Source organism: Vanessa atalanta, chromosome 3 (genome assembly GCF_905147765.1).
Source record: "Vanessa atalanta chromosome 3, ilVanAtal1.2, whole genome shotgun sequence".
NCBI classification, from domain to species: domain Eukaryota; kingdom Metazoa; phylum Arthropoda; class Insecta; order Lepidoptera; family Nymphalidae; genus Vanessa; species Vanessa atalanta.
Window position 1 is genome coordinate 2,674,713 of NC_061873.1, and position 26,597 is coordinate 2,701,309.

The following is a 26,597-nucleotide window of genomic DNA, read 5'->3' on the forward strand; positions in this document are numbered from 1 at the left end:
CGAAATTTATAAACCAGGTTGGAACGTTATCTAGTAGCGATATTATATTATGTTAAATTTGGTTTTCACTGCAATTAAAACTTTTTAAAAGCCATTTTACTTATTGCAAGCGATGTTTTTGTATTCCTTATAGTACGTATGATACATGGAGTTCCCCAAGGTGTACCTTTAGGACCCGCGTTATTCCTTATGTTTATCAATTATTTCAGTCATTTACATTTTATATGGAATAATTCTATATACAATCTAACGATAGTACAGTTTATTAGTTACTATACTAATGCTGTTTACGACTGATTCCTGGAAATGGGATGCTCTTTTTATAATAGACTTCATGATTTGTATCCATATTAATGCGTCGATAAAAAGTGCACTGATCTTATTTTCGCGACTTGAGAATTTTTCAAAGTGTCGCGTTTTGTTATTTAAAAAAATATATACATCGATATGCCATATGGAAACCAAAACTCGAAGACATCAATGAATCAAAATGTCAATCAAATTTTAGTATTATTATCATTTTACTTATAATATTGTTATTACAAATATTCTAATTAGAATATTTTAAATAAATTGATAAATTTTGCAAAACACAGTAGAACTATTATGTAAGTACCAACTCGAAACACCGCAAAACATGAGCGTATAGTCAGAAAGTGATATGCGACACTCGTTATACTTACTATAGTACTTAATATGTGTACCCACTTGTCAAAATAGCGTATCAACGTAAACATTTGCCATCGTATTACGAGAAACGACGTATTCGACGAGTTTTGTTACAATAAATGTTGAACGGATTATTTTTTATTTTCTTTGAATTTAAGTAGGTAAATAGGATTGGGCTGCCTAATGGTAAGTGGATAACAATGACCGATGTCAGTGGTCGGTGTTATTGGATGTGCTTTAAAACTTACAACGCTATAACCATCTCTTGCATCGTCAATGCATCACCGACCTTGGGAACTAAGATTGCTTTGATTGCTTTAAACCAAAATACATCAATGCTAATAAAATTTTTTAAAAAAATCTATATTGTTACTGTGTGCTGAATATTAAATGATGTTTCTGTGTTCAAACTCTTGGCCAGTAACACAGAAATCATGTACTTAATGTATATTTTTATTCCATATCGTGTCCGGTGGTCTGGAAAAACATCATTAGGAAACCTACACATTACGGATGAGAATCTGCTACATGTATTCAACCCGCATTTAAGCTTCAAACCTCTTCTTCAAAAGGTAACATTTGCCCACCAGTGGGACATAAATATGCTGCTACTTTAACTTCAACTATATTCATAAAACGTACCTAATTATGTCTAGCACATAATTTAATTTACGCCTAGCGAAGCGAGTGACTTGCTGTTAATCGATATCACACAGCATTCTGTAGTTTTATAGAATGTTCCTTACGTTAAGTTACGATATTGCCACTAATTACTACAATTCTCATAACATTAAATTAATAAACGATATCAAGTGAATAACGCGACTAGGCAACCTTGTTGATTTCCTGATATTGGAAAACGTATGACGTATAACGTACGTGAGTAATTCGAAATTGCATTTTTTATAGTTTATTTTTAATAGCTTAGTTTTTTTTTTATTGTTAAATGTCAATTCGTTATAAAGCGTGGAAGTTAGTGTTATATATTTTATTTAATAATATGAAAACGTTTACTCGTTTCATTTAGCATATTGTGGCATTTTTTTAAAAATAGAATATTAATATGATAATATAACTATTTAAAATAAACTTTTTCGTATCAGTAAAAAAATATGTATATTTTGCATATGAATAGAAAATATAAAAAAAATACAAAACCTAAATATAAATTCTGATTTCTCTATACACTACTCCACATTTTTAAATAAATTGCATTTGAAAAGTAGAACAACAGAGCAAACTTATTCTTACACGAATACATGTCGGCGTTCTATATTTAAAATCATGCGGTATTAAGCAGTGCTCTTGAAATATCTATTTCTGAACGCTTGTGGGAGTACGTTCTATTTCCACACCTGAGCTTCGAACTCTTGTGGAGTTATGTTCGCCTGGTACTTTGGGGCGCTATATGACGTCCGTGACGTAATGGACGTGTACCCGTCACTGTCAGCGTTGTCAGCTCGTTGTCAAAGTCAATACGCGTTGCTTAGAAATAAAACAAAATATTTAATAATTTCTCTATCATTAATAAGATCGTTATTAAGAAACGTATATTGTACATGATTATAGAAGGCTAATATTTATAAGTTTTTATTAATCGAAATTATTTAATTGTTTTCTTATATTTTTCATTCCCTTAAGTATCTTATTTAACTTTTTATTATTTTAAAATTCCTAATAAACCATGTTAAAATCATAATTTGAAAATGATGAATTTCTTATAGTCTAATCTTGTAATCTCCGCAAAAATATATTACAACTATTAGAATATTTCTAATGCATAATTATGCAAATAATAATTAAATAGAAATAAAATCATGTTCAAGCATTTCATAATAAGCATTGGTACCAGATTTTTGATTTACCTCTGAATTAATGAGTGGTATTATTTTGTTACCAATATTGTTTGTTGAGAAATTAATAAAAAAGATATTCCGAAAATTATTTAGAATTTTCAAGGCGTTCGGCTATACGGAAATATTTGGAATTTAGTAATAAGGTTAGAAATACCAGGACAACAGGAAGTATTAGAAGTTGGAGTACATTTCGAATATGTTGGATGATTGTACATTACACACCTGTAGATGTACACGTGGCTCTTATAAGATCGGTTATTGGGTGGAGATAGGAATCTCCTATAAATTTTTGCGATGAACATTAAATAAACGTTAAAATTATTGAAATAAAAAACCAACATATTCAATATATTGTCGTACAACAAACAACAAAATAATTTATTGTAATAAAGTTTCATGTGATGGTGTTAAAAAAAAACGTTTCGTTGTATTAAGATATATACTATGAACTGTAATATATTTATTAACATAAGAATTGATAACATTACGTGCTTAAATATATTCAATTATGAATTTAAAATAGTTACTGTATTAATCTTGATTTATTAAGCAAATTACATGGAATAGTTTATACAGATAATTGTTAAATTATACTACAATAATATATGCATTTAATATTTATTTTTCTTCATTACAATTTTGAGTATCTTTATAAAAACCAGCGCTTATTCTATTTTAGTAGGGCGAGTAAGCAGTGTTAAATTTTTGTTACAGAATTAAAGTTTATCAAGCTGAAGTCCATGTGAGCGTTATAAGTTGGGTAACTAAGTTCTAAGAACGAGATTATCGTAGTGTGCCGCCGAAACCAGAAGCTAAATCAGTGTTAACTTTTCAGACTGCTTGGCGGTTCCCGAATTAGATTTTCGTTGTTGCGTTCACACCCCTATTTATAACATATATCCATCTCGTTCGCACCGCTTTCCCCCAGCTTTCCTCATTCGGAGCATGCGCTTTGCGTGTGTTTACACGTGCTCGTGAAACTCCTGGTGTGACATGATCGCCTGGTATCGGGCGCGCCTAGGGCGGCCGTCGCGCCGCCGCCCAGCGCCGTAGCCGCCCTAGGGAAGGTTTTCCCTCCCCAGAAGCTCAGACGAACGCCTCCGACACGGTCCGTTCCGACATATAGCCGGAGAGGTTTTACACGTGCACAAATTTACGCGCGGATGCATTTAAATTTAAAATTTTATATAGAGAAGTTTCTGAAGCAGTGATTAAAAAAATCAACTAAATAGTTGCCATATTATTTTATTGTCGTAAATAAATATACCTTTTTGCTTTATCGTTATTTTTAATTATTTCAAATTTTTCTTGTCCTAAGTTATTGTAGTGTTAAGTTTTGGTGTTTGCTGTGATTCTTCAGGTGTTCCTGTCAGTTGATGTGCGCATCTTGAATCCTGATTCAGTCCAGTTCGTCAAAATGAGGCGGCAGATATCAATGCCAGGTAATTATATATTATACAGGATTTATACAGTTATACGTAAACACATTTAAAACTTTCTTATGATCAATTATTTATTAACAACTTAACTTTTGTATTTTATTATGAAAAAGTTTATTAAAATGTTTAGCACCTTTAAGATTTAAAACGATACGACAGACTTTAATTGTTCGCCGTAACTATTGCAATTAAATTTCCGAAGGCGTCAAATCATTTATCTAAAATTAGTAAATCGTAAAACTATTTAATTAGTTCAACGATAATCAAGTAGAAATTTTATTTTTGTTGGAGATATAATGTTTTTTATCTGAATAACAAAATAACATCATTTGTTATTTAAGTTCGTTTTCCTACAGAACACTGAACATTTTGTATATAATGATTATTTCCATAACAGAAGTTTATTTCTGCAGTACATTATAAACTACAAGTCAGATTTCAATAGGCAAACTCACGTATATTCTACCTTCAAAATAAAGGAAATTCGGTACTTACTTCGGCTTGTTTAAACGTTAAAGGTCACAAGTGTTGTTGCGATTTTAAAACCTTTAACGTCGGACCCTTCACGTAGAACACAATATGATAGCAAATATTTCTGATATAATACGACTTTAAAGTACGTAAAGATATAAAATTGTGGTGATATTTTATTTTGTATTTATTGTACAAATAGAGGAATGAAGTTTATTAAATTATATACACAAAAAGGGTATAAGTAAAAATTCCTAAAAAATAAAATTGAGTTATCTCCGACCAAAGATGACATGATATATGTGGACAGTACATTTGTTTTACATAAAGTCATGTCCATACTTACTAATATAAATAAAACAGACTTTACATATTTCTTATTTTTTTCATATTTAAATTAATGTGTGTATTATTGATAACATATTATATCTTTACAGAACATGTAAGACAGGGATTATAAGTATAGAAATATGTCTTTTTTTTTAAGTTTTCGATCCAATATTAATATTAATTGGCTGTAAAGTATATGAAAGACTAATGGTCAACCACTACTTGCTACTTGGGTCACTTGGGTTGATCGTTCTGCGGGACTCGGATCGTAGTACAACACGGGAAAATCGTAATATCAGTAGTTTAATTCTAGTCTATTACATTGATCAATCCATAATTGCCAGGAAATGTAGACCTCATTGGCCTAGCGTATAAATAAGGACTTAGAACCCATGTATATAAACTCGGGGTCAGACCGAAAAAATCATACAAAATCATTGGGCAATATCAGTGCGTATGTGTTCTGTGCAGTTGTTGGCTAGTCTTATTAAAGTATAGACAGGAGGACATCACCATATTATATAGTCGAAATAATCATATGGTTTAACTCATGAATCTTATCAATAGCGCTGTTCGAATTAATATTTATTGATAGATTGTCTAGAAATTGAGGAAGGTTATTGTCTATATAACTCACTACGACCACTAAAAGCGGAGCAATGACAATAAAAATGACAAATTTTACTTTAGTTGACAAGATGCACGTGAATATACAGTCATATATTGAGATTGTCTATAATAATAATCATTGAGTTGATCGACTTTTGGCCAATTTGAAAAATTTGTCCAAGGCAGCGATTTAAAAGCGAGAATAGCCATCTGCTCAAACTCACATAAAACTGACAGCAACAGAACCAATGGCATTAGGTGTGTTTTTGCGGCACGAGAGATGACGGCACGGCACGACACTTCCACTACCAAATTCCAGACTCCTACTACGAATTTCTCAACAGAAAATCAACAATTACATTTTCCCGGGGTTAGAATTAAGGATCTCTGAATGCGGTATAAGCCACTTGACCAACGAGGCATTTAATACGTAATCCGCAAGTATACAGATAGTTCTTTCTTATTTTTTATCACTTGCTAATTTGTTAAAGATATATGTAGATGAATGTAGGTATCGTCTAGTCATCATATATTCTAAAGCCTAACAGCAATACTCAGTAGTTGCGTTCCGGTTTGAAGAGTGAGTCAGCCTGTTAACAGGCACAAGGGACATAACATCTTACTTCCAAATGAATGATTCCATTCCAAATGAACGAATTATTTATTATCACTTAAAGTGCCAATGTCCAATGCAGTGGTGAACTGGTGACCGACCAATTTTCCAGTCCGCCTACCTTAATGTAATGAAAATTTCCTTGCTCTGTTATTATTAGAAAAAAATAAGTTTTATTTTACAATATAATAGTTATAATATATATAAATACAGACGTAGGTATATAAAATGTCATCTAGATATGTTATAGACAAAGGTAATCCTTTTAGGTCAATCGGATTGCGTTGAATACAACACTCGATCGGTATATTCATATCGTTATATCGATTTATACGTTTTATAATGAAAGAGGATGGAAGATTTAAATGCAACTAATTTGAAGTGTGATATTATGTTTTAAATTTAGAAATTCTTCTTATTGCAAAAGGTCGTTATTTTTAAATCATCATAAGGCACATTTTAGAATAACACATTCTATAGTTGAGAGCCGAGATGGCCCAGTGGTTAGAACGCGTGCATCTTAACCGATGATTTCGGGTTCAAACCCAGGCAGGCACCACTGAAATTTCATGTGCTTAATTTGTGTTTATAATTCATCTCGTGCTCGGCGGTGAAGGAAAACATCGTGAGGAAACCTGCATGTGTCTAATTTCAACGAAATTCTGCCACATGTGTATTCCGCCAACCCGCATTGGAGCAGCGTGGTGGAATATGCTCCAAACCTTCTCCTCGAAGGGAGAGGAGGCCTTTATCCCAGCAGTGGGACATTTACGGGCTGCTAATGCTAAAAAAAATTCTATAGTTAACCATTAACTAAAGACAACTCAAAACGTAAGCAAAGTAACTGTCTGTGTATACAGTAAATACTTAAGATCGAATAAATCAAATGCCCAAAATATTATCGACACCGATTTTAATAATTTTTTTTTACATAATTTATCTACGAATGACCTTCAACTTGATCAATAATAGTACTTTTTTATTATTATGTATCTCTGCAGATGTTGCATGCTAATGTTCTATTTATACTCTGATTTTCATTTGTTTTATTATTATGCATATAGTTTTTGCCAGACAGCATCATAATTTTAGGACTTCCAAATTGACGATACTAAGCTTGTATGGACCATTATAATGACGAAACCTCTATTGGGTCGGAATACATTTTTCTTTGTGTTGTTGGTCTTCGTGAGAATCTCGATTCCTCAAATGATCTGGATGGTCTTTGCTAGGTGCTTGTGCCATCTTTACCAGTCCTTCCAACGCGTCTTCTGTTATGGGTGTAAATTGTAAGGTTTTTGAACATGCGATATATTTATTTTTATTAAATCTCTTTAATTAATAATAAAATTTGATATTTGAATTATTTCTATAGCACGTTTTCATGTGAAAAATTCTATCAGTTATAATGAAGCTGAGAAAATAGAACTTATTAGTTTTTAGTAGGCCATAGTTACGCAATGGCAATGTTTATATTGTTGGATGTAAGAGTTTTTAAAAAACAGCGCTTGGGTGTATTTATTAATAAAAATCTATACTTTATTAATTTAGTATTTTGTAAAAGTATTGTCTTAAATTAACCCGATATCACCAGATGGTCGCGTTGTGAAACAATTTATTTTTTATGCCCAAAAACATAAATTAATTCAAAGTTTTTCAATCGATTTAATTATAGAAAGTTTTTTGTTTTCGCAAACGCAATCACGAAACAAATTCGTTTCAAGATGTTAACAATGGATTCCGTTAATGGATTTCAAATCCACACAGGATTTTTTCGACTTACATTTATCTAAGTTAATTTATCTGTCACTTTCCTGATACGTGAGCAGATATTGTTCTGTAACATAAATCTGTGACACAAAGATAAATTGAGATCATTTTGTGTTTGCATCTCTGAATAACATAATTATCTCGTTGGTCCAGTGGTAGTTTGAATTTAAGTCCTTTAAGCCCTGGGCTAGGCGAATTAAAATTTGACTTGCCAAAAATTATCAATCTGATTATGCTCCCGTTTCTTAGGAAGCATGAATATGGCTTTTGTGCTGCGTTGAAGAGTTCAATCGCGTTGGATTCGATCGTGTTGGAGGGCTGTCCGTCGAAAGCAAGAGGACAGTCAACCGACAATATTACACAAGAAATATTTTTTATTAACTTTTATGCTTTTGTCAGCAAGCGATGATATGTACTTTTTCTAAAATTGACCTCCCCTTTTAATTAAAATATGACCTTGAGATTTTATTAATACACTTATTGTATTTATTTATTTATTTTACTCTTTTTTGCACACCAAATATACATAAAGATAAAAAAAATAAATATATAGTCTTTAAAACGAAGTTGGCCAAGCAAAAGGCGGTCTTATGGCTTATAAGCCATTTCTTCCAGACAACCTTTGGGTTAGAGGAATAATGTGTATGGAAGACGGCAATATGGTGGTGCAGTAAAAACTTACATAATGGAATAATAACAAATACAACTCAATAAATATAGCAGTACATAAATACAAACAATACTAATAAATAAAATATAAAACAGATTATAGATATTTATAAATAAATCATATATACATACATATATCTATATAGTATATGTAATAAAAAAAAATATATATATAATATTATTAATAAATATAATAGAAAGTATAATAGGATATTAAATAACTGTATCTCAAATGTCATCATTATTAGTGTCCAAATAGAATTTCTTCAGAGAATTTTTAAATATTTGTAGTGATTTAGATTGTCTTATGCTTAGCGGTAAGTTGTTCCAAAGTGTTATTGCCTGCACTGTGAAGGACTGCTTATAATATTTACTGCTATAGGCGGGCAGTTTTAGGATGAGGCTTCGTGATGATCGTATACTATACTGATCTCCAAGAAATTCGAATTTCTCCTTCAAATAACAAGGAGCGGTCGGATTAAACAACACACAGTACAGAAGAGAGAGAGTATGCAAGTTTCGGCGACGGCGTATAGGGAGCCACTTGAGCTTTGAACGAAATTCTGAAACATGGTCATACTTTCGGAGACCGAAAATAAACCGAATAGCTAGATTTTGTAATCGCTCAAGTTTATTAATGTATAATATTGTATGTGTTTGATTAAAATATTCAATACATTGTTCATATAATTATATCGCTTGAGTCAATTATTCGATTATTACGGTCGGCATGGAACTATGGCATGGAACTAACCATGTGGGAAATACCCCAATTCAATGAAAATATATATTGTTGACCAAAAATAGATAGAAAATGATTTTCAGTGAAAAGGACATATCACAAAGAATCTTAAATGAAGACTTCGTGATTATACAATAGGAAGGAAAAATTAAATGAAGCGATACTACAGTCGCTTAAGACATACACAAGTTGTCGCTTCATCTGTCATTCTTGCCTTTGAACGGTGACGTTTTACACGTCAACGATAACGTTACAAAGTACAGCTGAAATAATATTATCACATTTTATATTTAAAATTATATTAGTTGGTATACTGTTTGTTGTTAAATATATATTTTTATAATCAATCAGTGATATAATCTCAAAAGTCATTCTACCATCAAATGATAAGTAAGCCGACGTGGTTACAGGCATAAGGGACGAAACAATTTATTCGTCGCGGATCGAGGCATCTTGATGGTCAAGTGGTTCCTATTTCTCAAAGTGCAGGTGTCTTGGGGTAAAGATAGCCACTAATTATCACGTCGCCCGTTTTCTCTTTTGTCTTCTATATATAGTAGAATATTATTGATTTCGTCCGTAAACATTGTCACTGAGGATATGAAACTGTGATCATATTCGACATTGGATTTTATGAGTTATTTATATATGAGAATGGGCTTAGACACAGATCTCTGCGGAAATTGAACCCATAAATTTTCGTTTTTTTTTTTTTTAAATCATAAATCCTCAAACACAAAGGAACTAGATTTATATTATAACGTTAATAAAATAACAAAAACATTGTTGATAAATTGTTTCCAGATTCTGCAAGTAAAATATGTTTTAAGATTTCTTGCCAAGGGTCAAATCTATAGAAACTTTTGCCAACATTCATGCATTACTGAGACATCGCAATTTCGATTTTAAGTGGAATTTATTTTAATGAAGGTGTTTTATATTGTGGAAAATAGATTAAAAATATTTATTTTTTTAAATAATCTAGATCTATTTTCGATATAAGGGGCTAAAGATATATTGATGAGAAATTTCATAATATTATAAGTTCTTAAATATATAACGGCCTGTAAATTTTCATCTGCTAGGTTAAGGCTTTCTCTCCCTTAGAAGATAAGGTTAGACCATATTCCACCACGCTGCTCCAATGCGGGTTGGTGAATAGATTCACATGTGGCAGAATTTCGTTGAAATTAGGGACATGCAATTTCCTCATGTTGTTTTCCTTCACCGCCGGGTACGAGATGAATTATAAACACAAATTAAGCACATGGAAATTCAGTGGTTGCCTTGCCTGGGTTCGAATCCACAATCATAGGTTAAGATGTACTCGGTCTAACCACTGGGCCATCTCGGCTCTCTCAAATATAACAATGTGATATTGATTTTGTCCTCAAGAAGGTTTTGAAGCTTATTCCAACAATAATTTCGACTTTTTCTTTCCTTAAATAACCTGAGACCTTAGATTTAGGATAATCTCATCTATTTACTGGGCTATTTTATTTATACATAACATTAAATTTTAATTTTATAGATTACATATATATTTATAAGTAATATAGTAATTGTGTTTATGTTTGATTGATCGTGTTTGTGTGCAAGCACTCTTATTTCACAGATACAAAATGATTTCCCGCTCGTTAAATAACGTTTTAAGCATTAAGTCTGCCTTGTATAATATATTTTATTTATTGGAAAAGCTTAATAAATAATTAAATAATAGACATTGCAGTGTTCGGATAATCGATGTGTTTTGACAGTTCCGAACAACTGTTAGGCTATTCTGTAACAAGAAACTCGAAGTTCACCGCGGAACACGACCTTGAAATGTCAGAATGTGAAATACAAAATTGACTATAATTATAAAATTTATAGAATACACGTATCAAAATGGCTTATCACTGTATATCAGTTGTCAGTATTTCACGAGTGAGATACGGAGTGATTTCTTAAAAAATCGCATAGAACAGCGTTCTATTTTCTGAGAACTAACTTCGTACCTCACTCATGAAATGTTGATAACTGCTAAGTAAGTTTGTATATGCTATTTTGTGGCGTGTTTAGTTTAAATGTTATAATTGTTTATGTCGATGTCGCATATAACATTTAGTGATGTTTCACGATCGCGTTTCGTGGTGACAGACGAGTTAGTTCGTACAGAATATCTCTAAAGGTTATCGATAAATGATTTTATTATTACGTAAAAGTAATGTTATCGTAAATGAATTAAAGAAAAAAAAAAGTTTTTTATCTAAATAACGCAACGTGCAAAATATTAAACGTGCAAATTATTAATACAATAAATATAATATAAAAAAGTTTTGCTATAATTAAAGTCTGTTACATGTTAACATACATAGGTTTTTAACAATTAACACCTCATATAACATTCATTACTAATTATTCCAGTATAATTACTACGTTCATAATAAAATATAAATTTTATTTAGTATTCAAATTTTAAATTTACCGAAAATAAAATCAGAATCACAATATTCTATATACAGAACTGAATGGAATGTAACTTAAAATAAATGACAAGAAACTCAACAACAATAATAATAGTCAATTTTGTTCTCTTACTCCAATCCGCAATAGATCAGCGTAGTGTGGAGTAAGGTCCAAACCTTCTCTACAAACGGATGAGGTCTTTGCCCAGGCGTGGGCCGTTAACTGGCAATAACTTCACTTTAATCTTAAATGTTCTATATGGAAGACGACAAATACACTGAGTTACTAAGCTTTTACAAATCCGTATTTGGAAAACACGGATAGTGGTTGATCCAGAGGTTTTTTTTAGGTAGGCGGTCTGGACAACGAGCCACATGATTGTAAGTGGACAGCGTCCATAAACATTGGCTCTGTAAGATATATTCATTGTCGATTAACCATTAATTTTATGGCCAATGCGCCACCAACCTTGGGAGCTAAGATGTTATGTCCCTTCCGTCTGTAGTTGCGCTGGCCTACTTATCCTTTAAACCGGAACATAACAACACTACGTATTGAATATCTGATAAGTGGGCGATAACTACCAAGAGGGGCTTGAACGAAGCCCTACCACCTAACTCGTCTCGTCGTGGGTTTATCGTCCTATGAGATTGGCATAATAAAGTTAGTTGACCTGTTTTTTTGCATAATAAGTAATTAGATTTTTTGCGTAGATAGCTGATCTGTTAATTTAACTGCTGTAATTAAACACACAGAAGGAAATAATTTGCTATTCTAATATAAATTGTAAAAAATATTCACTTTAACTCTAGTGGCCACCTTATACGGGTGCCAATTTGGGTACAGGTGCAAAACCGTTGTCCGGTTGAAGATGTTACGTACTATGTTTCTCAGTAACATCCGAGTGTTAGTACACTGGCATTATTAAGTCCCGTGACTCGGAAAGTCATCAAACAAACAGTGGGAGTGAATAAACTTGAGCTCAACATGTATGCACTATAATAATATCAACTGAAATTTGCTAGAATTTGCAGTTGATATTCTTCTTTTCTTTATTAATTTATATTATTCAATTTTATTGTGATTTTTAACATATTTGTAATGCATTTAATAAAGTCTTCCCCGAGACTGGGTTTGCAATCTCTATAAAGTTTTGCATACGTAGCCGTTTAACGGGTATATAGAGAATTTTATTATCGCCATTAAAATAGTTTCCGCGTAACAAGTACATGTTTAAGCGAAACGGTAAAGTATATTGCTTTATGTTAAGGATATAAAACGGATTAATTTTATTTGAAATATAACCGATGTTTATATTTAACGTGCGTTTTAACTTTAAATAGCTATAACAGTTAAAACAAACGTATTACATTTTTATTATTAATTGTTTTCTTGGCGGTAAGGCTTTGTGCAAACCCGTCAGGGTAGGTACCACCCACTAATAAGACATTCTGCCGCCAAGCAGCAATACTTGTATTGTTTCGGCTTGAAGAATGAGTGAGCCAGTGTTACTACAGGCACAAGGGACATAACGTCTTAGTTCCCGAGGTTGGTGGCGGATTGACGTAATAAGGGATGGTTAATAATTCTAACAGCGCCAATGTCTATGGGCGGTGGTGACTATTTAACATCCGTAGGCCATTTGCCAGTCCGCCTAACTATTATATAAAAAAAAATGCGAAAGAAATACGAACATTATTGAATGTATTGAATAAATATATAAAGCGAATCGATAAAATATTTTTTTAATATCTATATTCCAAGAATTTCTCGACCTACCTTCGTATCTACGTATTCACGGTCTACAATATCTGGTAACTTAGACAATCTAAGAACATAGGCACGTTGTAATCGTATATCGTTCTCAAAGTGGGTTTCCCGTTAAAGGTTGGAATGGAATCCTTTTTTTCCGGACAACTTACAAGCAATATCAGTATTAATAAATTCAACCCGACCTTTATTTGACATAGTTAAGGGTATATCAAATCGTATCATAAAATCATGGACTACGACTTCATACGAAAAATGATCATAATTTTTGTAGTTTTGTTTTAATAATTTTTATTTTATTTATTAGGAAATGTTTAAATAAGTAAATTAAATTAAAAATAGCTACTCCACAAATTATGTGAATGGCAGCAAGAATTTTAGTTTCCCCTTTGATTCGCTATTGAACAAAACAAGTGCGAGTCGGACTCGCTCACCGAGGGGTCCGTACAAATTTGTAGATGCATATTATAAAAAATGTGAAATAGTTTTTTATTTACTTAAACTTTACTTAAGAGGTTTTTTTTAATTCTTTGACACAAATCTAAAATTATACTCCTTAGAAATAATTAAAATTCTGTTTAAGCTTGTACCAATGAAGTCATGGTTAAATATTGGTCCGCCGTTCCGGGCATAAATACTCTGTTTTCTAATGATTTTCAGATTTATCCCTATACTTGTAGTATAAGACGGTATTACTTGCCTAATTTTGTAGTTCTAGGTCAACAGAAAATACCCTATTCTCTCGAGAGCGTTGAGATATACGTTTTTTGCGGCATAAAAGACAGTATCTTTTTTTACGTTTACTTAGGAGTTTGTTTTTTCACAGCTTCAAGAGACTGTAGACCTGAGTAGATCGTTTTAGTTTAAATGATACCTCCACGCGATCCCAAGATAGTGTCTTGACAGACAGATGGATGGTCAACAAAGGGATTCTATAAGGGTTCCATTTTTTCCTTTTGAGGCATGGAACCCAAAAAATGAACTAGATCCCGCTATCATGACTAAATCGAGTATCTAAGGTAGTTCTAAAATATTGTAACTAGAAAATTAAATCACCATTATGCCATTCTCCGAACTTTATAGTGCGTTGAACTTTACAATCATTTTCAAAAGTTCTCACATCTTTAAAGTTCCATTAGTTTCAAAACTTATTCTCTCCTAAGATTCCGTTTGTTCAATAAAAGAAGATATACCTGTCTATATGTGAAGACTGTCGGTCGAAGTGCGTTAACGTCGTTAATTTTAAGAGGCAAGTTAGAAAAAATTGTCTCATTTGATGTGTTGTACTATGTAGGGGTTGATGGTTGTGAAAATTCAAAATATATCTTTTATATAATCGATTTAACTAAACTTTTAAGTGTAACATGAAATACACTTAAAGGGTTTATTGTCCTCGCTTAACACTATAACGAGTTGGCTTACAAAAAGTACCGTAATAAAAAAGAAATTCATAGTTTAAAATAAAAACAAAAGAAAATAATTATAATTCGACTCACTTATTATAATTCTCAGTTAAATATATATAGATACACCTATATTGCTTACAAATAATTATTATACTTGTTATATTTTACAATCAATTCAAATTAAATCAATTTTACTATATATTTAAGAGTACGATCAACATGGATGAAATCGCATTACTTTATTAAGTAGTCCCTTTTAATTTCCATCACGTATAAAGGTTTATTTATTCCTAAGTAAATGGATACCAATAATCATTAGCTATTAAGTTAATTAATCGTTTATTAATTGCTTTCCTATATACTCAGTCTATAACGTACGCAGACTATCACATTAATATGATGCTATATAATTTTCAATTAATCGCCTAGCTATTAACACAAGCAATAAAACGTTTGTGTACTTTGCTAATAAATAAAATGTAGGCGCCAGTTATTAATACAAATAATATTGTATTTATGCCTTTACATAAATAATAACAGTTAATAACTAATATTCAAATATTTTAGTGTAATTCTAGTTATAAATTTTGTAAATACGTCATTGAAGTTATTTCTTTGTATTTTAAATGTAAAACGGATAGGGGTTGTAAGCAATAGATTTGTGATCTAATTAGCATTTTCCAATCGAAAATCGAAGGTTGGAAATTGATTTAATCTTGTGTTATCTTTATGATGTTTCGATAATTACTAAACCGAATAAACGCAATTACGCCATGTGATAATTATATAGTCAATTTGTTCTTGGATAAACGCTGAATACAGATATGAGTAAAATCAAAAAAAAAAACGACTTTTCAATTATTAGTTCCATATCATAGATGGTAATCACAAAATATGATAAGAGACGAATTTATAAATAAAATATTAAATTTAAAAGATTGAGTTAACAAATTTAAAATTAAAATACTCATTGTTAAATAAAATTTTAATAAACATAATTCAGACAAAAATGGTTTTATACGAGTATGACACCGTAGGATTGTTGCCGAAAATCTGTTATTTAAGCAACGATATTTTTCTGAAAATTTTCACCGTCCATGCAAACAAAAGCTTTCGTTAGGAACTGTGAAGTCAAAGGTTAGTTTTAAATGTTTCAGCACTTTTTAATTCCAGATTTTCTAAAGTTTCTCCAAACTTGTTAAACAAATAAAAGTAGGTATAGTATTCAGCAGTAATGAAACTGTTTTGAAGCTTTACATTATTTAATTAAACAACTGTTTTTCTATTTTTAACATATGTATATTGTTCTATTTTTTTTTTTAATAAAATAGAAAAATATATTATGTTAAGCCAAATCAACGACACTTACTTCGATAATACATTATGCATTTTTTACAAGTATCAGAATACATAATTTAATGAGAAGGATGCTGTTTGATTACAACGAGCATGTTAAGCTGTGGAATTCTCTTTGACAAAGCAAGGCATAGGTATGGCGTCTGTGACGTTTAATCGGTTGCTATTTATTTTTTTATCGACACTAGGATCAACCTTCTCATTACTAATATACGTAGTAGCAAATGCTATTAAAATATACGTGCGAACGATGCATGGATTTATTAAGGGACTGAGGTACTGTGGTAACAAACACACGTGAAATGGACCGGGTGTCCGGGGTCCAAACTTTAAGAAACCCTGATCCAAATGACCCGATTTACCTCGAGCACTGTTATCTCGGTGCGCAGGATCCACTTAATATTTATGTAACCGCAGAACAGTGACAACGTCTACAAGTGGAGGTGATCATAGCTGCTCAATTCGCTCGTTTTCCCTCCTAAATTATCATGTAAATCGATAAATATGCCAGAGAACATAGAAGTAAAAAAGTGCCAATCATATTAAACAATTCAAAATTACGATCTGACACCCACAGGCCCTGTGGCGCAATGGATAACGCGTCTGACTACGGATCAGAAGATTCCAGGTTCGAATCCTGGCAGGGTCGCGGATAATATTTTTTACAGGCGGATTTATAAATAATGTCCTCGCATTCTGATTCCCAAGTAAGTTACATAAGCTAAAGACTCCACCTGGAAAACTAAGTTGTAATATTTTATTTTATTTTGTTAAGTTTTTAGATTTTTTAATAAGTTCACAGTGTAATGGTAGTGACACGAATCAGTTTGAAATGGAGTTGTTTATGGGATCGGAATGATATCCATTCTCTTAGACGTAATATACGTCGTTACCATAAGGAAAGCGCGAATCACGCTCATAGAATCACGTTAGAATAATGACAATCAAGAAAAGAACATCGTTAAGGCGTGTCAAGATTTTCAATCCAATTCATCACCAAAAAAAATCTACGACTTCCCGAATGAAAATAGATGAACGGATGTACTTGTAATTTTTTGTTTTATATGATAGCAATAATAATATAATCATAATTATACAACAGTGTTATCTAGGTGAGCCGAGATGGTCCAGTGGTTAGAACGCATGCATCTTAACCGATGATTTCGGGTTCAAACCCAGGCACGCACCAATTACGCCATGTGCTTAATTTGCGTTTATATGTGCTTGTGAATTTTCATGTGCTTAATTTGTGTTTATAATTCATCTCGTGATCGGCGGTGAACGAAAACTTCGTGAGGAAACCTACATGTGTCTAATTTCAACGAAATTCTGCCACATGTGTATTCCACCAACCCACATTGGAGCAGCATGGTGGAATATGCTCCAAAACCTTCTCCTCAAACGGAGAGGAGGCCTTAGCCCAGCAGTGGGCAATTTACAGGCTGTTAATGTAATGTATGTTATTGTGTCACAAACTGATAGTTTTGACAATGTTTCTACTATTTTAAATAAGAAATCTAGTGGTTTTCAAAAGGGTATATACATACAATACTTAGATACTAAATGAATGAATTCCAAAAAAAATATATTTGAAATTAGCTAAGGAGTTTAGATTATATCAGCACCCTGTCCGGGCTTTTCACGGATCTACATTTAATTTAATTTTATTTTATTTTCATTAGGACAACCTACAGTAGATACAAATAAATAAAAAAAAAAGATACAATATCACATACAAAATAAAAAATTACATTTGAAAATTATTAAGGCAAAAGTTCTACCTATAGGTAGTCTCACAATACATTATCATATTACACGATGTAATTATTGAAAATATGAATTAAACATAAGCATAATAATTAAAAATAAGAAATACAATACTATTTTTTAAACTATTATATAATAAATAATAATTAATAAGATAAACCATATGATTGAAACGTTATATAATACCGCTAGTTTACGAAGTTCAGTAAAATTCCAAGTCGGGATGTTTTTTTTTCTAAATTTACAACCATCGGCCAATTTAGACATAACTTCCTCATTAATCACTCAGTTCAATGCCAAAAGCGTGTAAAAATCAAAGCTGCAGACACACAGTCGGGGTGATTTTGTTTTATAATTGGTATTACGATTGGTAGTATATTAATATACGTATGACATAGGAAATACATTGTCCCCCTTGATTTTGCGAGAGTCGGGTGTAATACGATATGCGTCTTTGTGTACTGACATGTGGTCTAATTGATGCGGGGTAATTAACCCCTGAGATATACACAAGACCCGTGTATATTTATAAAGTTTCTATTGGAAGTTTCCTTCTTATCTCAGATTTAATTTAAAACATGTAGTTTTAACATTTAATATATCCTTCAAATAATAACATTTGTATGATAATATTTGAATAATTGGTACCTATTTGATTTTATGTATGTCTTTAGTATCAGTGGAAACTTAGCTGATGTATGTAATATTGTATTTTTTATGCCATAAGTGTCATCTCATAGTTTGTTTCCATAAAATAAAAAAACTTACACCTGCGATTTTACCACCTGATTTTCGAATTTCCATTTTTTGTCATTGTCACTCATGTCGACTAAAACTGGACTTATTTATAATTTTACAAATTATCGACATTGCAAAATGATAGTTTTAGTGAATAATATATATAATAAATTTTAGTTTAATTAGCTTAAGTAAAAAATATTAAGTAGTGACGGATTTGAATTTATTCGCATATTTTTAAGCATTTAAGGCATTATTGGAAGTTGTATTTTTTTTTTCAAATATCGCTACCGGAAATTCTATTTTCTACATACTCTGAAAACGGAAACAATGTTAAATATAATAACTGTGACAACATTCTGAGGACCGAAGCTGAGGAAAATAGACAGGAATTTGTTTTGTAATTCAATTTATTTACTATGTACTTTTCAATAGTATATAATAAAAACACGTTTTATGTAAAATCAATCTAAGTTCTTATTTATTGAATAATGAATTTACTTTGATTAATATATTATTTTGTACTTATTTTTTTATTTATTTAACAAGATTTTTGGTTTTCTACGAAATTTCTTATGTGACGATTTTCTCCAGACATAGTAAATGAGAGGCAAGCCGAAATTTATAACGTACCAATATAATGGTTATGAGTACGTTATGGGCTTCCCGGGAAATTATGCAATTGGATTACCAGTTTTTTGGCAGATCGGAGCATCAAGGTCGTTGTCGACGGTGCATGCTCTGACTTAAAATTCGTCAATGCTGGAGTTCCACAAGGCTGCGTTCTATCACCCACTCTGTTTCTTCTGCATATCAATGACTTGTTGCAAATCAGTAACATTCATTGCTATGCAGACGACAGCACCGTAGACACCTCATACACCGGCCGTGCTAATATTTCTCGGGAAAACGTCGAAGAAAACCGGAACAAACTTGTATCTGAAATCGAGTCTTCGTTAAACAAAGTCTCGAACTGGGGTCGGCTAAACCTAGTTCACTTCAACCCCAAAAAGACGCAAGTTTGCGCGTTAACTGCTAAAAAAACACCATTTGTCGTATCTCCACGATTCGAGAACATTCCGTTAGCCGCTACAGCTAGTATCGGAATACTTGGCGTTGATGTTTCGAGTCTCGTTCAGTTCCGCGGTCAATTGGAAGGCAAAGCCAAATTGGCATCAAAAAAGCTTGGTGTGCTCAGCAAGGCAAGACAGTATTTCACGTCGGCCCATCGTCTAAGACTATACAAGGCGCAAATTCGGCCTCACATGGAATACTGCTCTCACCTCTGGGCGGGTGCTCCCCAGTACCAGCTCCTTCCATTTGACCGTATCCAACGTAGAGCGGCTCGAATTATCGACGATCAAGCCCTTTCCGATCTGCTTGATCCTTTGGCTTTGCGTAGAGATGTTGGATCGCTCTGCATCTTCTACAGAATTTATCACGGGGAATGTTCCGAGGAATTGTTCGAATTAATCCCGGCTGCTGAATTTCACCTTCGGACATCTCGTCAAAATTCCAAATATCACCCGCACCACCTAGATGTCCGAAAATCCACAACAGCGCGATTTTTAAGACATTTTCTGCCTCGCACAACCACTCTGTGGAACCAGCTTTCGCCGGCGGTTTTTCCGAACCGATACGACTTGGGAACCTTCAAGAAAAGAGCATACTCTTTCCTGAAAGGCCGGCAACGCACCTGCAAGCCCGGTGTTGCAGATGTCCATGGGCGGTGGTAGTCACTTTCCATCAGGTGAGCCTCCTGCTCGTTTGCCACCTTATGACATAAAAAAAAAAAAAAAAACTTATTTGTTAATATAAAAGTAACTAAACATATATACATAGATTTTAATTACAATTTTATTTCTATTCTCACTTTTTTTCATTAACTTAATTTTAGACGTTGGCCGTTGCGTGGCTGTTATTTTAAAACCGAATATTTAATAAAAGGTATTTCGTTCAGTAATTTTGAGCGTACTACGGCATCATTGATTTTTATGATGTTAACGGTAATATTTTTTTAGCATTTAAAATATTACCGTTTCAAATTAATGAAAATAGTTAAATTATATAAAACGCAATATATGCTAAATAAATAATATATAAATAAGTCTTATACAGACTGGTGTGTGTATAAGACTTATCAATAAGGCAGTCGATATTAAAAATGCTTTTCCCTTCAGCGCCAATCTGCTTACACATTGATTGATAGCACGTTTTGGCTTAAGCGATTTTTTCGCACGTGTTGGAGATTAACAAGAGATATCCCTTCACTTTTACAACTTTTTTACTAGAATCTACTAAATACATTTTAATGTTAACGACATTTTACTCGGAGGCTTAAATACTACTTCTACTACCACTACTACTACTACTACCACTACTACTAATACTACTACTACTACTACTACTACTACCACCACCACCACTACTACTACTACCACTACCACTACCACTATCACTACCACCACCATTACTATTACTACTAACATTACCACTACTACTACCACTAATATTTATGTATAGGACTTACGGATAGGTGCTACCCACACATAAGCTATTCTATCGCCGCTATCAGCAGTATTTAGTAGTTTTGTGTTTCGGTTTGAAGAATGAAAGGGTCAGTGTCTTAACATTTCTTACATCGCCAATCTCTATGGCCACTTACAATAAATTGCCCATCTTACCTATATTTATTTACTACATCTAAATTGAATGAGAATATAATAGAGATATTTTATGAGAATGTAAGTAAAATTTGAATCGACGTTTGCTAGAAACATTTCTCACTCACAAATATGTTCTTCTATCATGTGTATGTCACGACAGTCGAATTCAAAGGTTAGCATTCAATTTCAACAGTGGACGTAAAATTTCAATTTCAGTGAAAAGTTAAGTAAGCGTTTCTGTTCAGGAGAGTTTCAAAGCTCGGGATAGTTTGGTCGAGCGTAAAGTTTTTAATATATTTTTTTGTATGGTATGATGATTCGTTTATTAAGGAATACTAGGACTATAACATTCTTTATATTATAGAGTCTGAAATATAAAATTACGCGACGATACTAAGAATGACCTTCCGAGCAATACCACTTATAATTAACTAATACAGTGAACCCATGATTGAGGCATGTATCTAAATTTAACGAACTAGCCGCAGGGCACAGCTCGTTATTATTGTGAAATTATGTTACGTTATACGAATACCAAAACGCAAAGACAAGTAATGTAAATACAAGAATACATCGTTTATTACGAAGGGAAATCCTTATGTATTCACTAAGATCTTGCGATGGCCGTTTTCGGCACGGATGAAGAGTATTTGGGGGTCGTTCCAATATAACGCAATCGCCTAAAAAGACCTTTTAGTTATTTGCTTTGCTCGACTCCACTAGCTGACATTGGAGCAACGTCGTGGAATCAGAAAACATTATCTCCAAAAAGGGAGATGAGGTCTTAGTGCAGTAGTGGGACGTTTACAGAACGAATTTTTTTGCTGGTCATTTGGACAATCTCTTTTTCGTGGCGAAAAAAGCTAAAGTATCGCATTCGTTACTAGTGTGTATAGCAAAGCGAGGTTATTCCAGTATCATAACTCACCAGGACTTTTTGAAACAGGATATATATGGCCCCCACCTCACGCTACGGCTCATTACACCTCTATAACTCAATATGACTGATGATTCGAGAACAACAACGTCAACCCTGAGACGTTTGTCAATTTAAGTACATCTAGGATATGTATGCTGAACATTAATAATAAATGTTATTTCTCAGTAAGATTATTATTACTTAACTCTAACATAACTTACATTATTTTGTTAATATTATAAATTTTATAGTAGAAAGCGTACTTATGTAATTTGGAATTTATTTATGATTAAATTTTACATAAAATAACGATATATATGATTGAATTCATTTCAATTCTCATCTAACAATGCGGGTAACATCTAACATATAAGTAAAGTTATGTATATTATACTAGCAACCCTACTATGCATATATAATACATGTATTCCTTCCACGAGAATAACTCTGTATTTTGTTAAAAACGGAACGAAAATAGGAGGATGTGGAGGAAAACATCATGAGGAAACCTGCATGTGCCTAATTTCAACGAAATTCTGTCAAATGTGTATCCAACAACCCGTAGCTCCAAACTTTCTCCTCAAAAGGGAGAAGAGGTCCAGTTCAGTCCAGTCGACGACTTTACTTACTTAAAGACAAAGACCGGAGACTTTAATTTGCACTTTAAATAGAACGTGGCATAAACGGGTCATTATTCTTGATATTTGATACGAAAAACAAAGTACAGTGTGAGTATCAGACTGACCACAGATAATACAATGGACCGTTCGATCAAAGTCAGTCGAGCCAACTACAGGACGACCTACCATATATCTTAAATATAAACTATATGGGTTAAATGTAGTAGCGGTCATCAATTCACAAGATTTTCACGTAATTTCTCTCCTGAAATCGATGTCAGTCTTTTTACTAGTACTGCGATGTAAAAAATAGTTATAGTTGTAATTACTAGTATTTTTAAGCAACTGGTTAAATTCAAATTAATGTTCGTAATTTCGTAATATTTTTTAAATTTGTTATTAATTTATTATATTAAAGATTATAAAGATTTAGTTACAATTCATTGGAATTATCAATCAATAACTTTTATTAGAAATATATTATTAGAAACTCTTGTACTCGTACACTTGAGACCAGAAGATTTCATTGTTTTTTTATTAACTACGTTATTGTTTAATAGATTTCTTATTCATCTCGAGGACTTGATTTTCATAAATATCGAAAATGACATTATTCGCTTAATTTCGAACGATTTGATCAATTAAAACAATTTTTAAAGGCTGAATAAACTATATGAATTTGTTAAGTGTGTGCGTGGTACATTAAATTGTTCTGTAAAGCAATATTATGAGGTAAATAGAAGCGATATATTACATAGAAGGAGGTATAACTGACATTTCCCAATTTATTTTCTCTCTGCATCTAAATTTCCGGACTTCGTATTGTGTTTGACATAATATACTTAACATAACTGGCCTTGCTGAAGTCTCTTTATTGTGCCTCCAACCACGAACTCTCTTGTCTCGATATTTGGGTTCAATTTTCTTGAATGGTCCGTGATGACTTAGTTGATAGGACTCCTGGATCTTATTCGTAGACTCAGGTTTGAATACTGGATTCACTACTCAGATTTTTTTTATGGGCAGTGGTAACTACTTATCATCTATTTTAAATACTGAAATAGAAGACTGTGACCAAAAGGTCTCGAGAGTTTGACGAGGAATTTCTTGCTTTTTTTTTTTAAATTCTACTCCATATTAATTTGTTGGTTTTATTTACTTATAAATTATTTAAACGTTTCGCCATATGATGGTTTCAGTTTTTTAATATAAAAATATTTTAAGTTTTTTCAAATATCTGTAAAATCAAAATACTTTAGACTCAATAAAATAGACTTAGAAAAATAACAATACGAAGGAGAATGCATACAATAATAGATTTTAAAACTCCTCTATGCAAATCTTAAATGAAATTAAGCTATCAATTACAAAATTAATTTATAGAGTTTGTTAAAATAATCTATAACAATCAGGCCCATAGGGTGCTTTTACTATACAGCCTTAAATTCTGATCTTAAGAGATTTGTATCCAGTAGTTGTTAAATAACCTTTTTCAAACAATCTAAAATTTTCCAAATTTTTTTAGAACCTTTGAAACATATATACATAACTGGGTAAATGGAATTCCTTGTTCCACCATTTGTTCTGCTTTTGGCGTTTCTGTTACGTAGAAACATCGAACGTTAAACTCTGAAGAACAAAATATACAATGGAGTGGACAATTTTCCTAAAATGTTTAATACATGAACTTAAAAATTACATGAGTGCCGTTTTTATTATAAAATATGAAGTATAAATTATATGCACAAAGAATAATCAGTTGAATTTCTACTTAAAAAAACACGCTGTATCAGTAAGTTAGTTATATATAACAGGAATAAATAATATTGTTATCAGAAGTTTGCCACATTTACTCTTCCGTACATACTTTGAGGCTGAAGTTAATGTCACGTTAAAATTCCACATAACTTCGTGCAAAACCAGAACGCAGCAATAGCGTCTTATCTTAGTATTCAGCTTTGAAAACAGCGCAAACAATCTGCAAGTTTCATCTGGGGACCGCTCACAAAGCGAGGTTGTATTGATTTAAACGGTATCTATAAAACCTAGTTGATTCAAGACACATTTTATAGACCATTGGTATTTAAAAAACGCTGAATAAAAAACCAATTACACGGTGGTATGTCTTTGCGCGAGCTCATCTGGTTATATACCAAGTAGTGAGATATTCCATAACAAAAAAACAATATTTATTATTATTGTAGTCCAGTGTGAAGGAGACAGTGTAATTAAATGTACGAGGGACACCACACCTTCTTTCCTAAGGTAGGTTTGGCGCAACGCATTGGCGTGGTAAAGAATTTTTAATACTTCTTACCGCGCAAGTAAATAGCAGTGGTGACCACTTACTATTAGGTTGCCCATCTGCACATTTGCCCGCTAAAATTATAAAAACAAAATATAATTATATATATTTTTCCTAAGAAAGTGACTGGCCCTAACATGGAACACTACACGCGTTGACGCTTTGACCCCGTCTCATATCAGGGACACGATGTAAAGGCCGAAGCGCCCGTGGAAATTGTTTAAGAGAACAAAGGGTGCAAATATTTCTAAGTAATGACTGTGTTCCGTTTGCAGTTAGTTAACACTAAGATCTTTTAACAACTGTGCAAAAACTTTTATATAACAATTAACAACGTTTTATTGTCTCCACTGGTGAGAAGAGGGCTAGACATTTTAGTCACCATTAAATGCAGTCATGATTTAAACGCTAGCTGTTTTTCAATTTTGATTTGTATATTCTTACTTAAGTCTTAAATTTAGACATATTTTAGGGTAGGATAATCGTAATGTCAGCATACTGGTGGTAGGGCTTTGTGCAAGCCCGCCTGGGTAGGTACCACCCATTCATCAGATATTCCACCGCCAAACAACGGTACTCAGTATAGTTGTGTTCCGGTTTGAAGGATTAGTGAATCAGTGTAACTACAGGCACAAGGGGCACAACATCTTAGTTACCAAGGTTGGTGGCGCATTTCTTACAGCGCCGTTGTCTATGAGCGGTGGTGGCCTTTATGCAAATTTATACAATTTAAAAAAATACTGGTTATAGAAACATAGGGGCTGGATAGGATCTGGATATGTTTCACACACTCGTCTGTTATTCCAGCATTAAAGCAGCCTTAGAGTAAGCCACGCAATAAGGCCAAGGGCTATCTCAACAGCATCTCAGATACCACGTTTGGTGACTCATGACGATTTAAGAAAAGTTGAACATTTAAAATGTATTTAAAAACGGCGGTTACCCTTTGCCATCTGATAGCATATTTGAAAAAAAAAACAAAAGTTTTCTTAAGGCGCCATAGAACCTATACTTAGACATATTTCCTGTCATATTCCATTCAGGGTCAAGAAGATGTTAATTTTTCTATTACATATGAGCTACCCAACCCGGTTTCGTACGGACTACATATAAAGATTATATTATAGCTTAATGTGTTCTAGGTGGTATGTGTTTCATATTGATTCCCTTTGCGAATATATTGGAAATACGACATAAAGGGCTCTATATCTTTTCATTGCTTAGACTTAGAGATTTTATTTTTATTTGGCATTAATTTACTTTATACCTCAACGAGTTCCTTAGATAAAGGGTGACAGAAAGTCAGACAGACTAAAACGTGTAATAGGCCTCAGTATGAATTAATCAATGAAATTGTAGGTGCTTACTAAAAAGTTTTTTTTGTATACTTCCATTATCAGGATTAATTTATTTCAAAAGAAATATTGAAGATTA

The 26,597-nt window shown here is 32.5% G+C and overlaps 1 protein-coding gene and 1 non-coding gene across 2 annotated transcripts in view; both read left to right on the forward strand.

The window, feature by feature from the left end:
- The first annotated feature begins 3,839 nt into the window (after positions 1–3,839).
- The window catches only part of LOC125076861 (calcium/calmodulin-dependent 3',5'-cyclic nucleotide phosphodiesterase 1), a 451,483-nt gene continuing 428,725 nt past the window's right edge, over positions 3,840–26,597 (forward strand). The window contains exon 1 of the mRNA XM_047688584.1: positions 3,840–3,967. Coding sequence (XP_047544540.1) covers positions 3,943–3,967 — 25 coding nt within the window. The 5' untranslated portion in view covers positions 3,840–3,942. The remainder of the gene's footprint in view (positions 3,968–26,597) is intronic.
- Positions 16,725–16,797, forward strand: Trnar-acg. The gene has a single exon. It is a non-coding gene; the product is annotated as a tRNA-Arg (tRNA).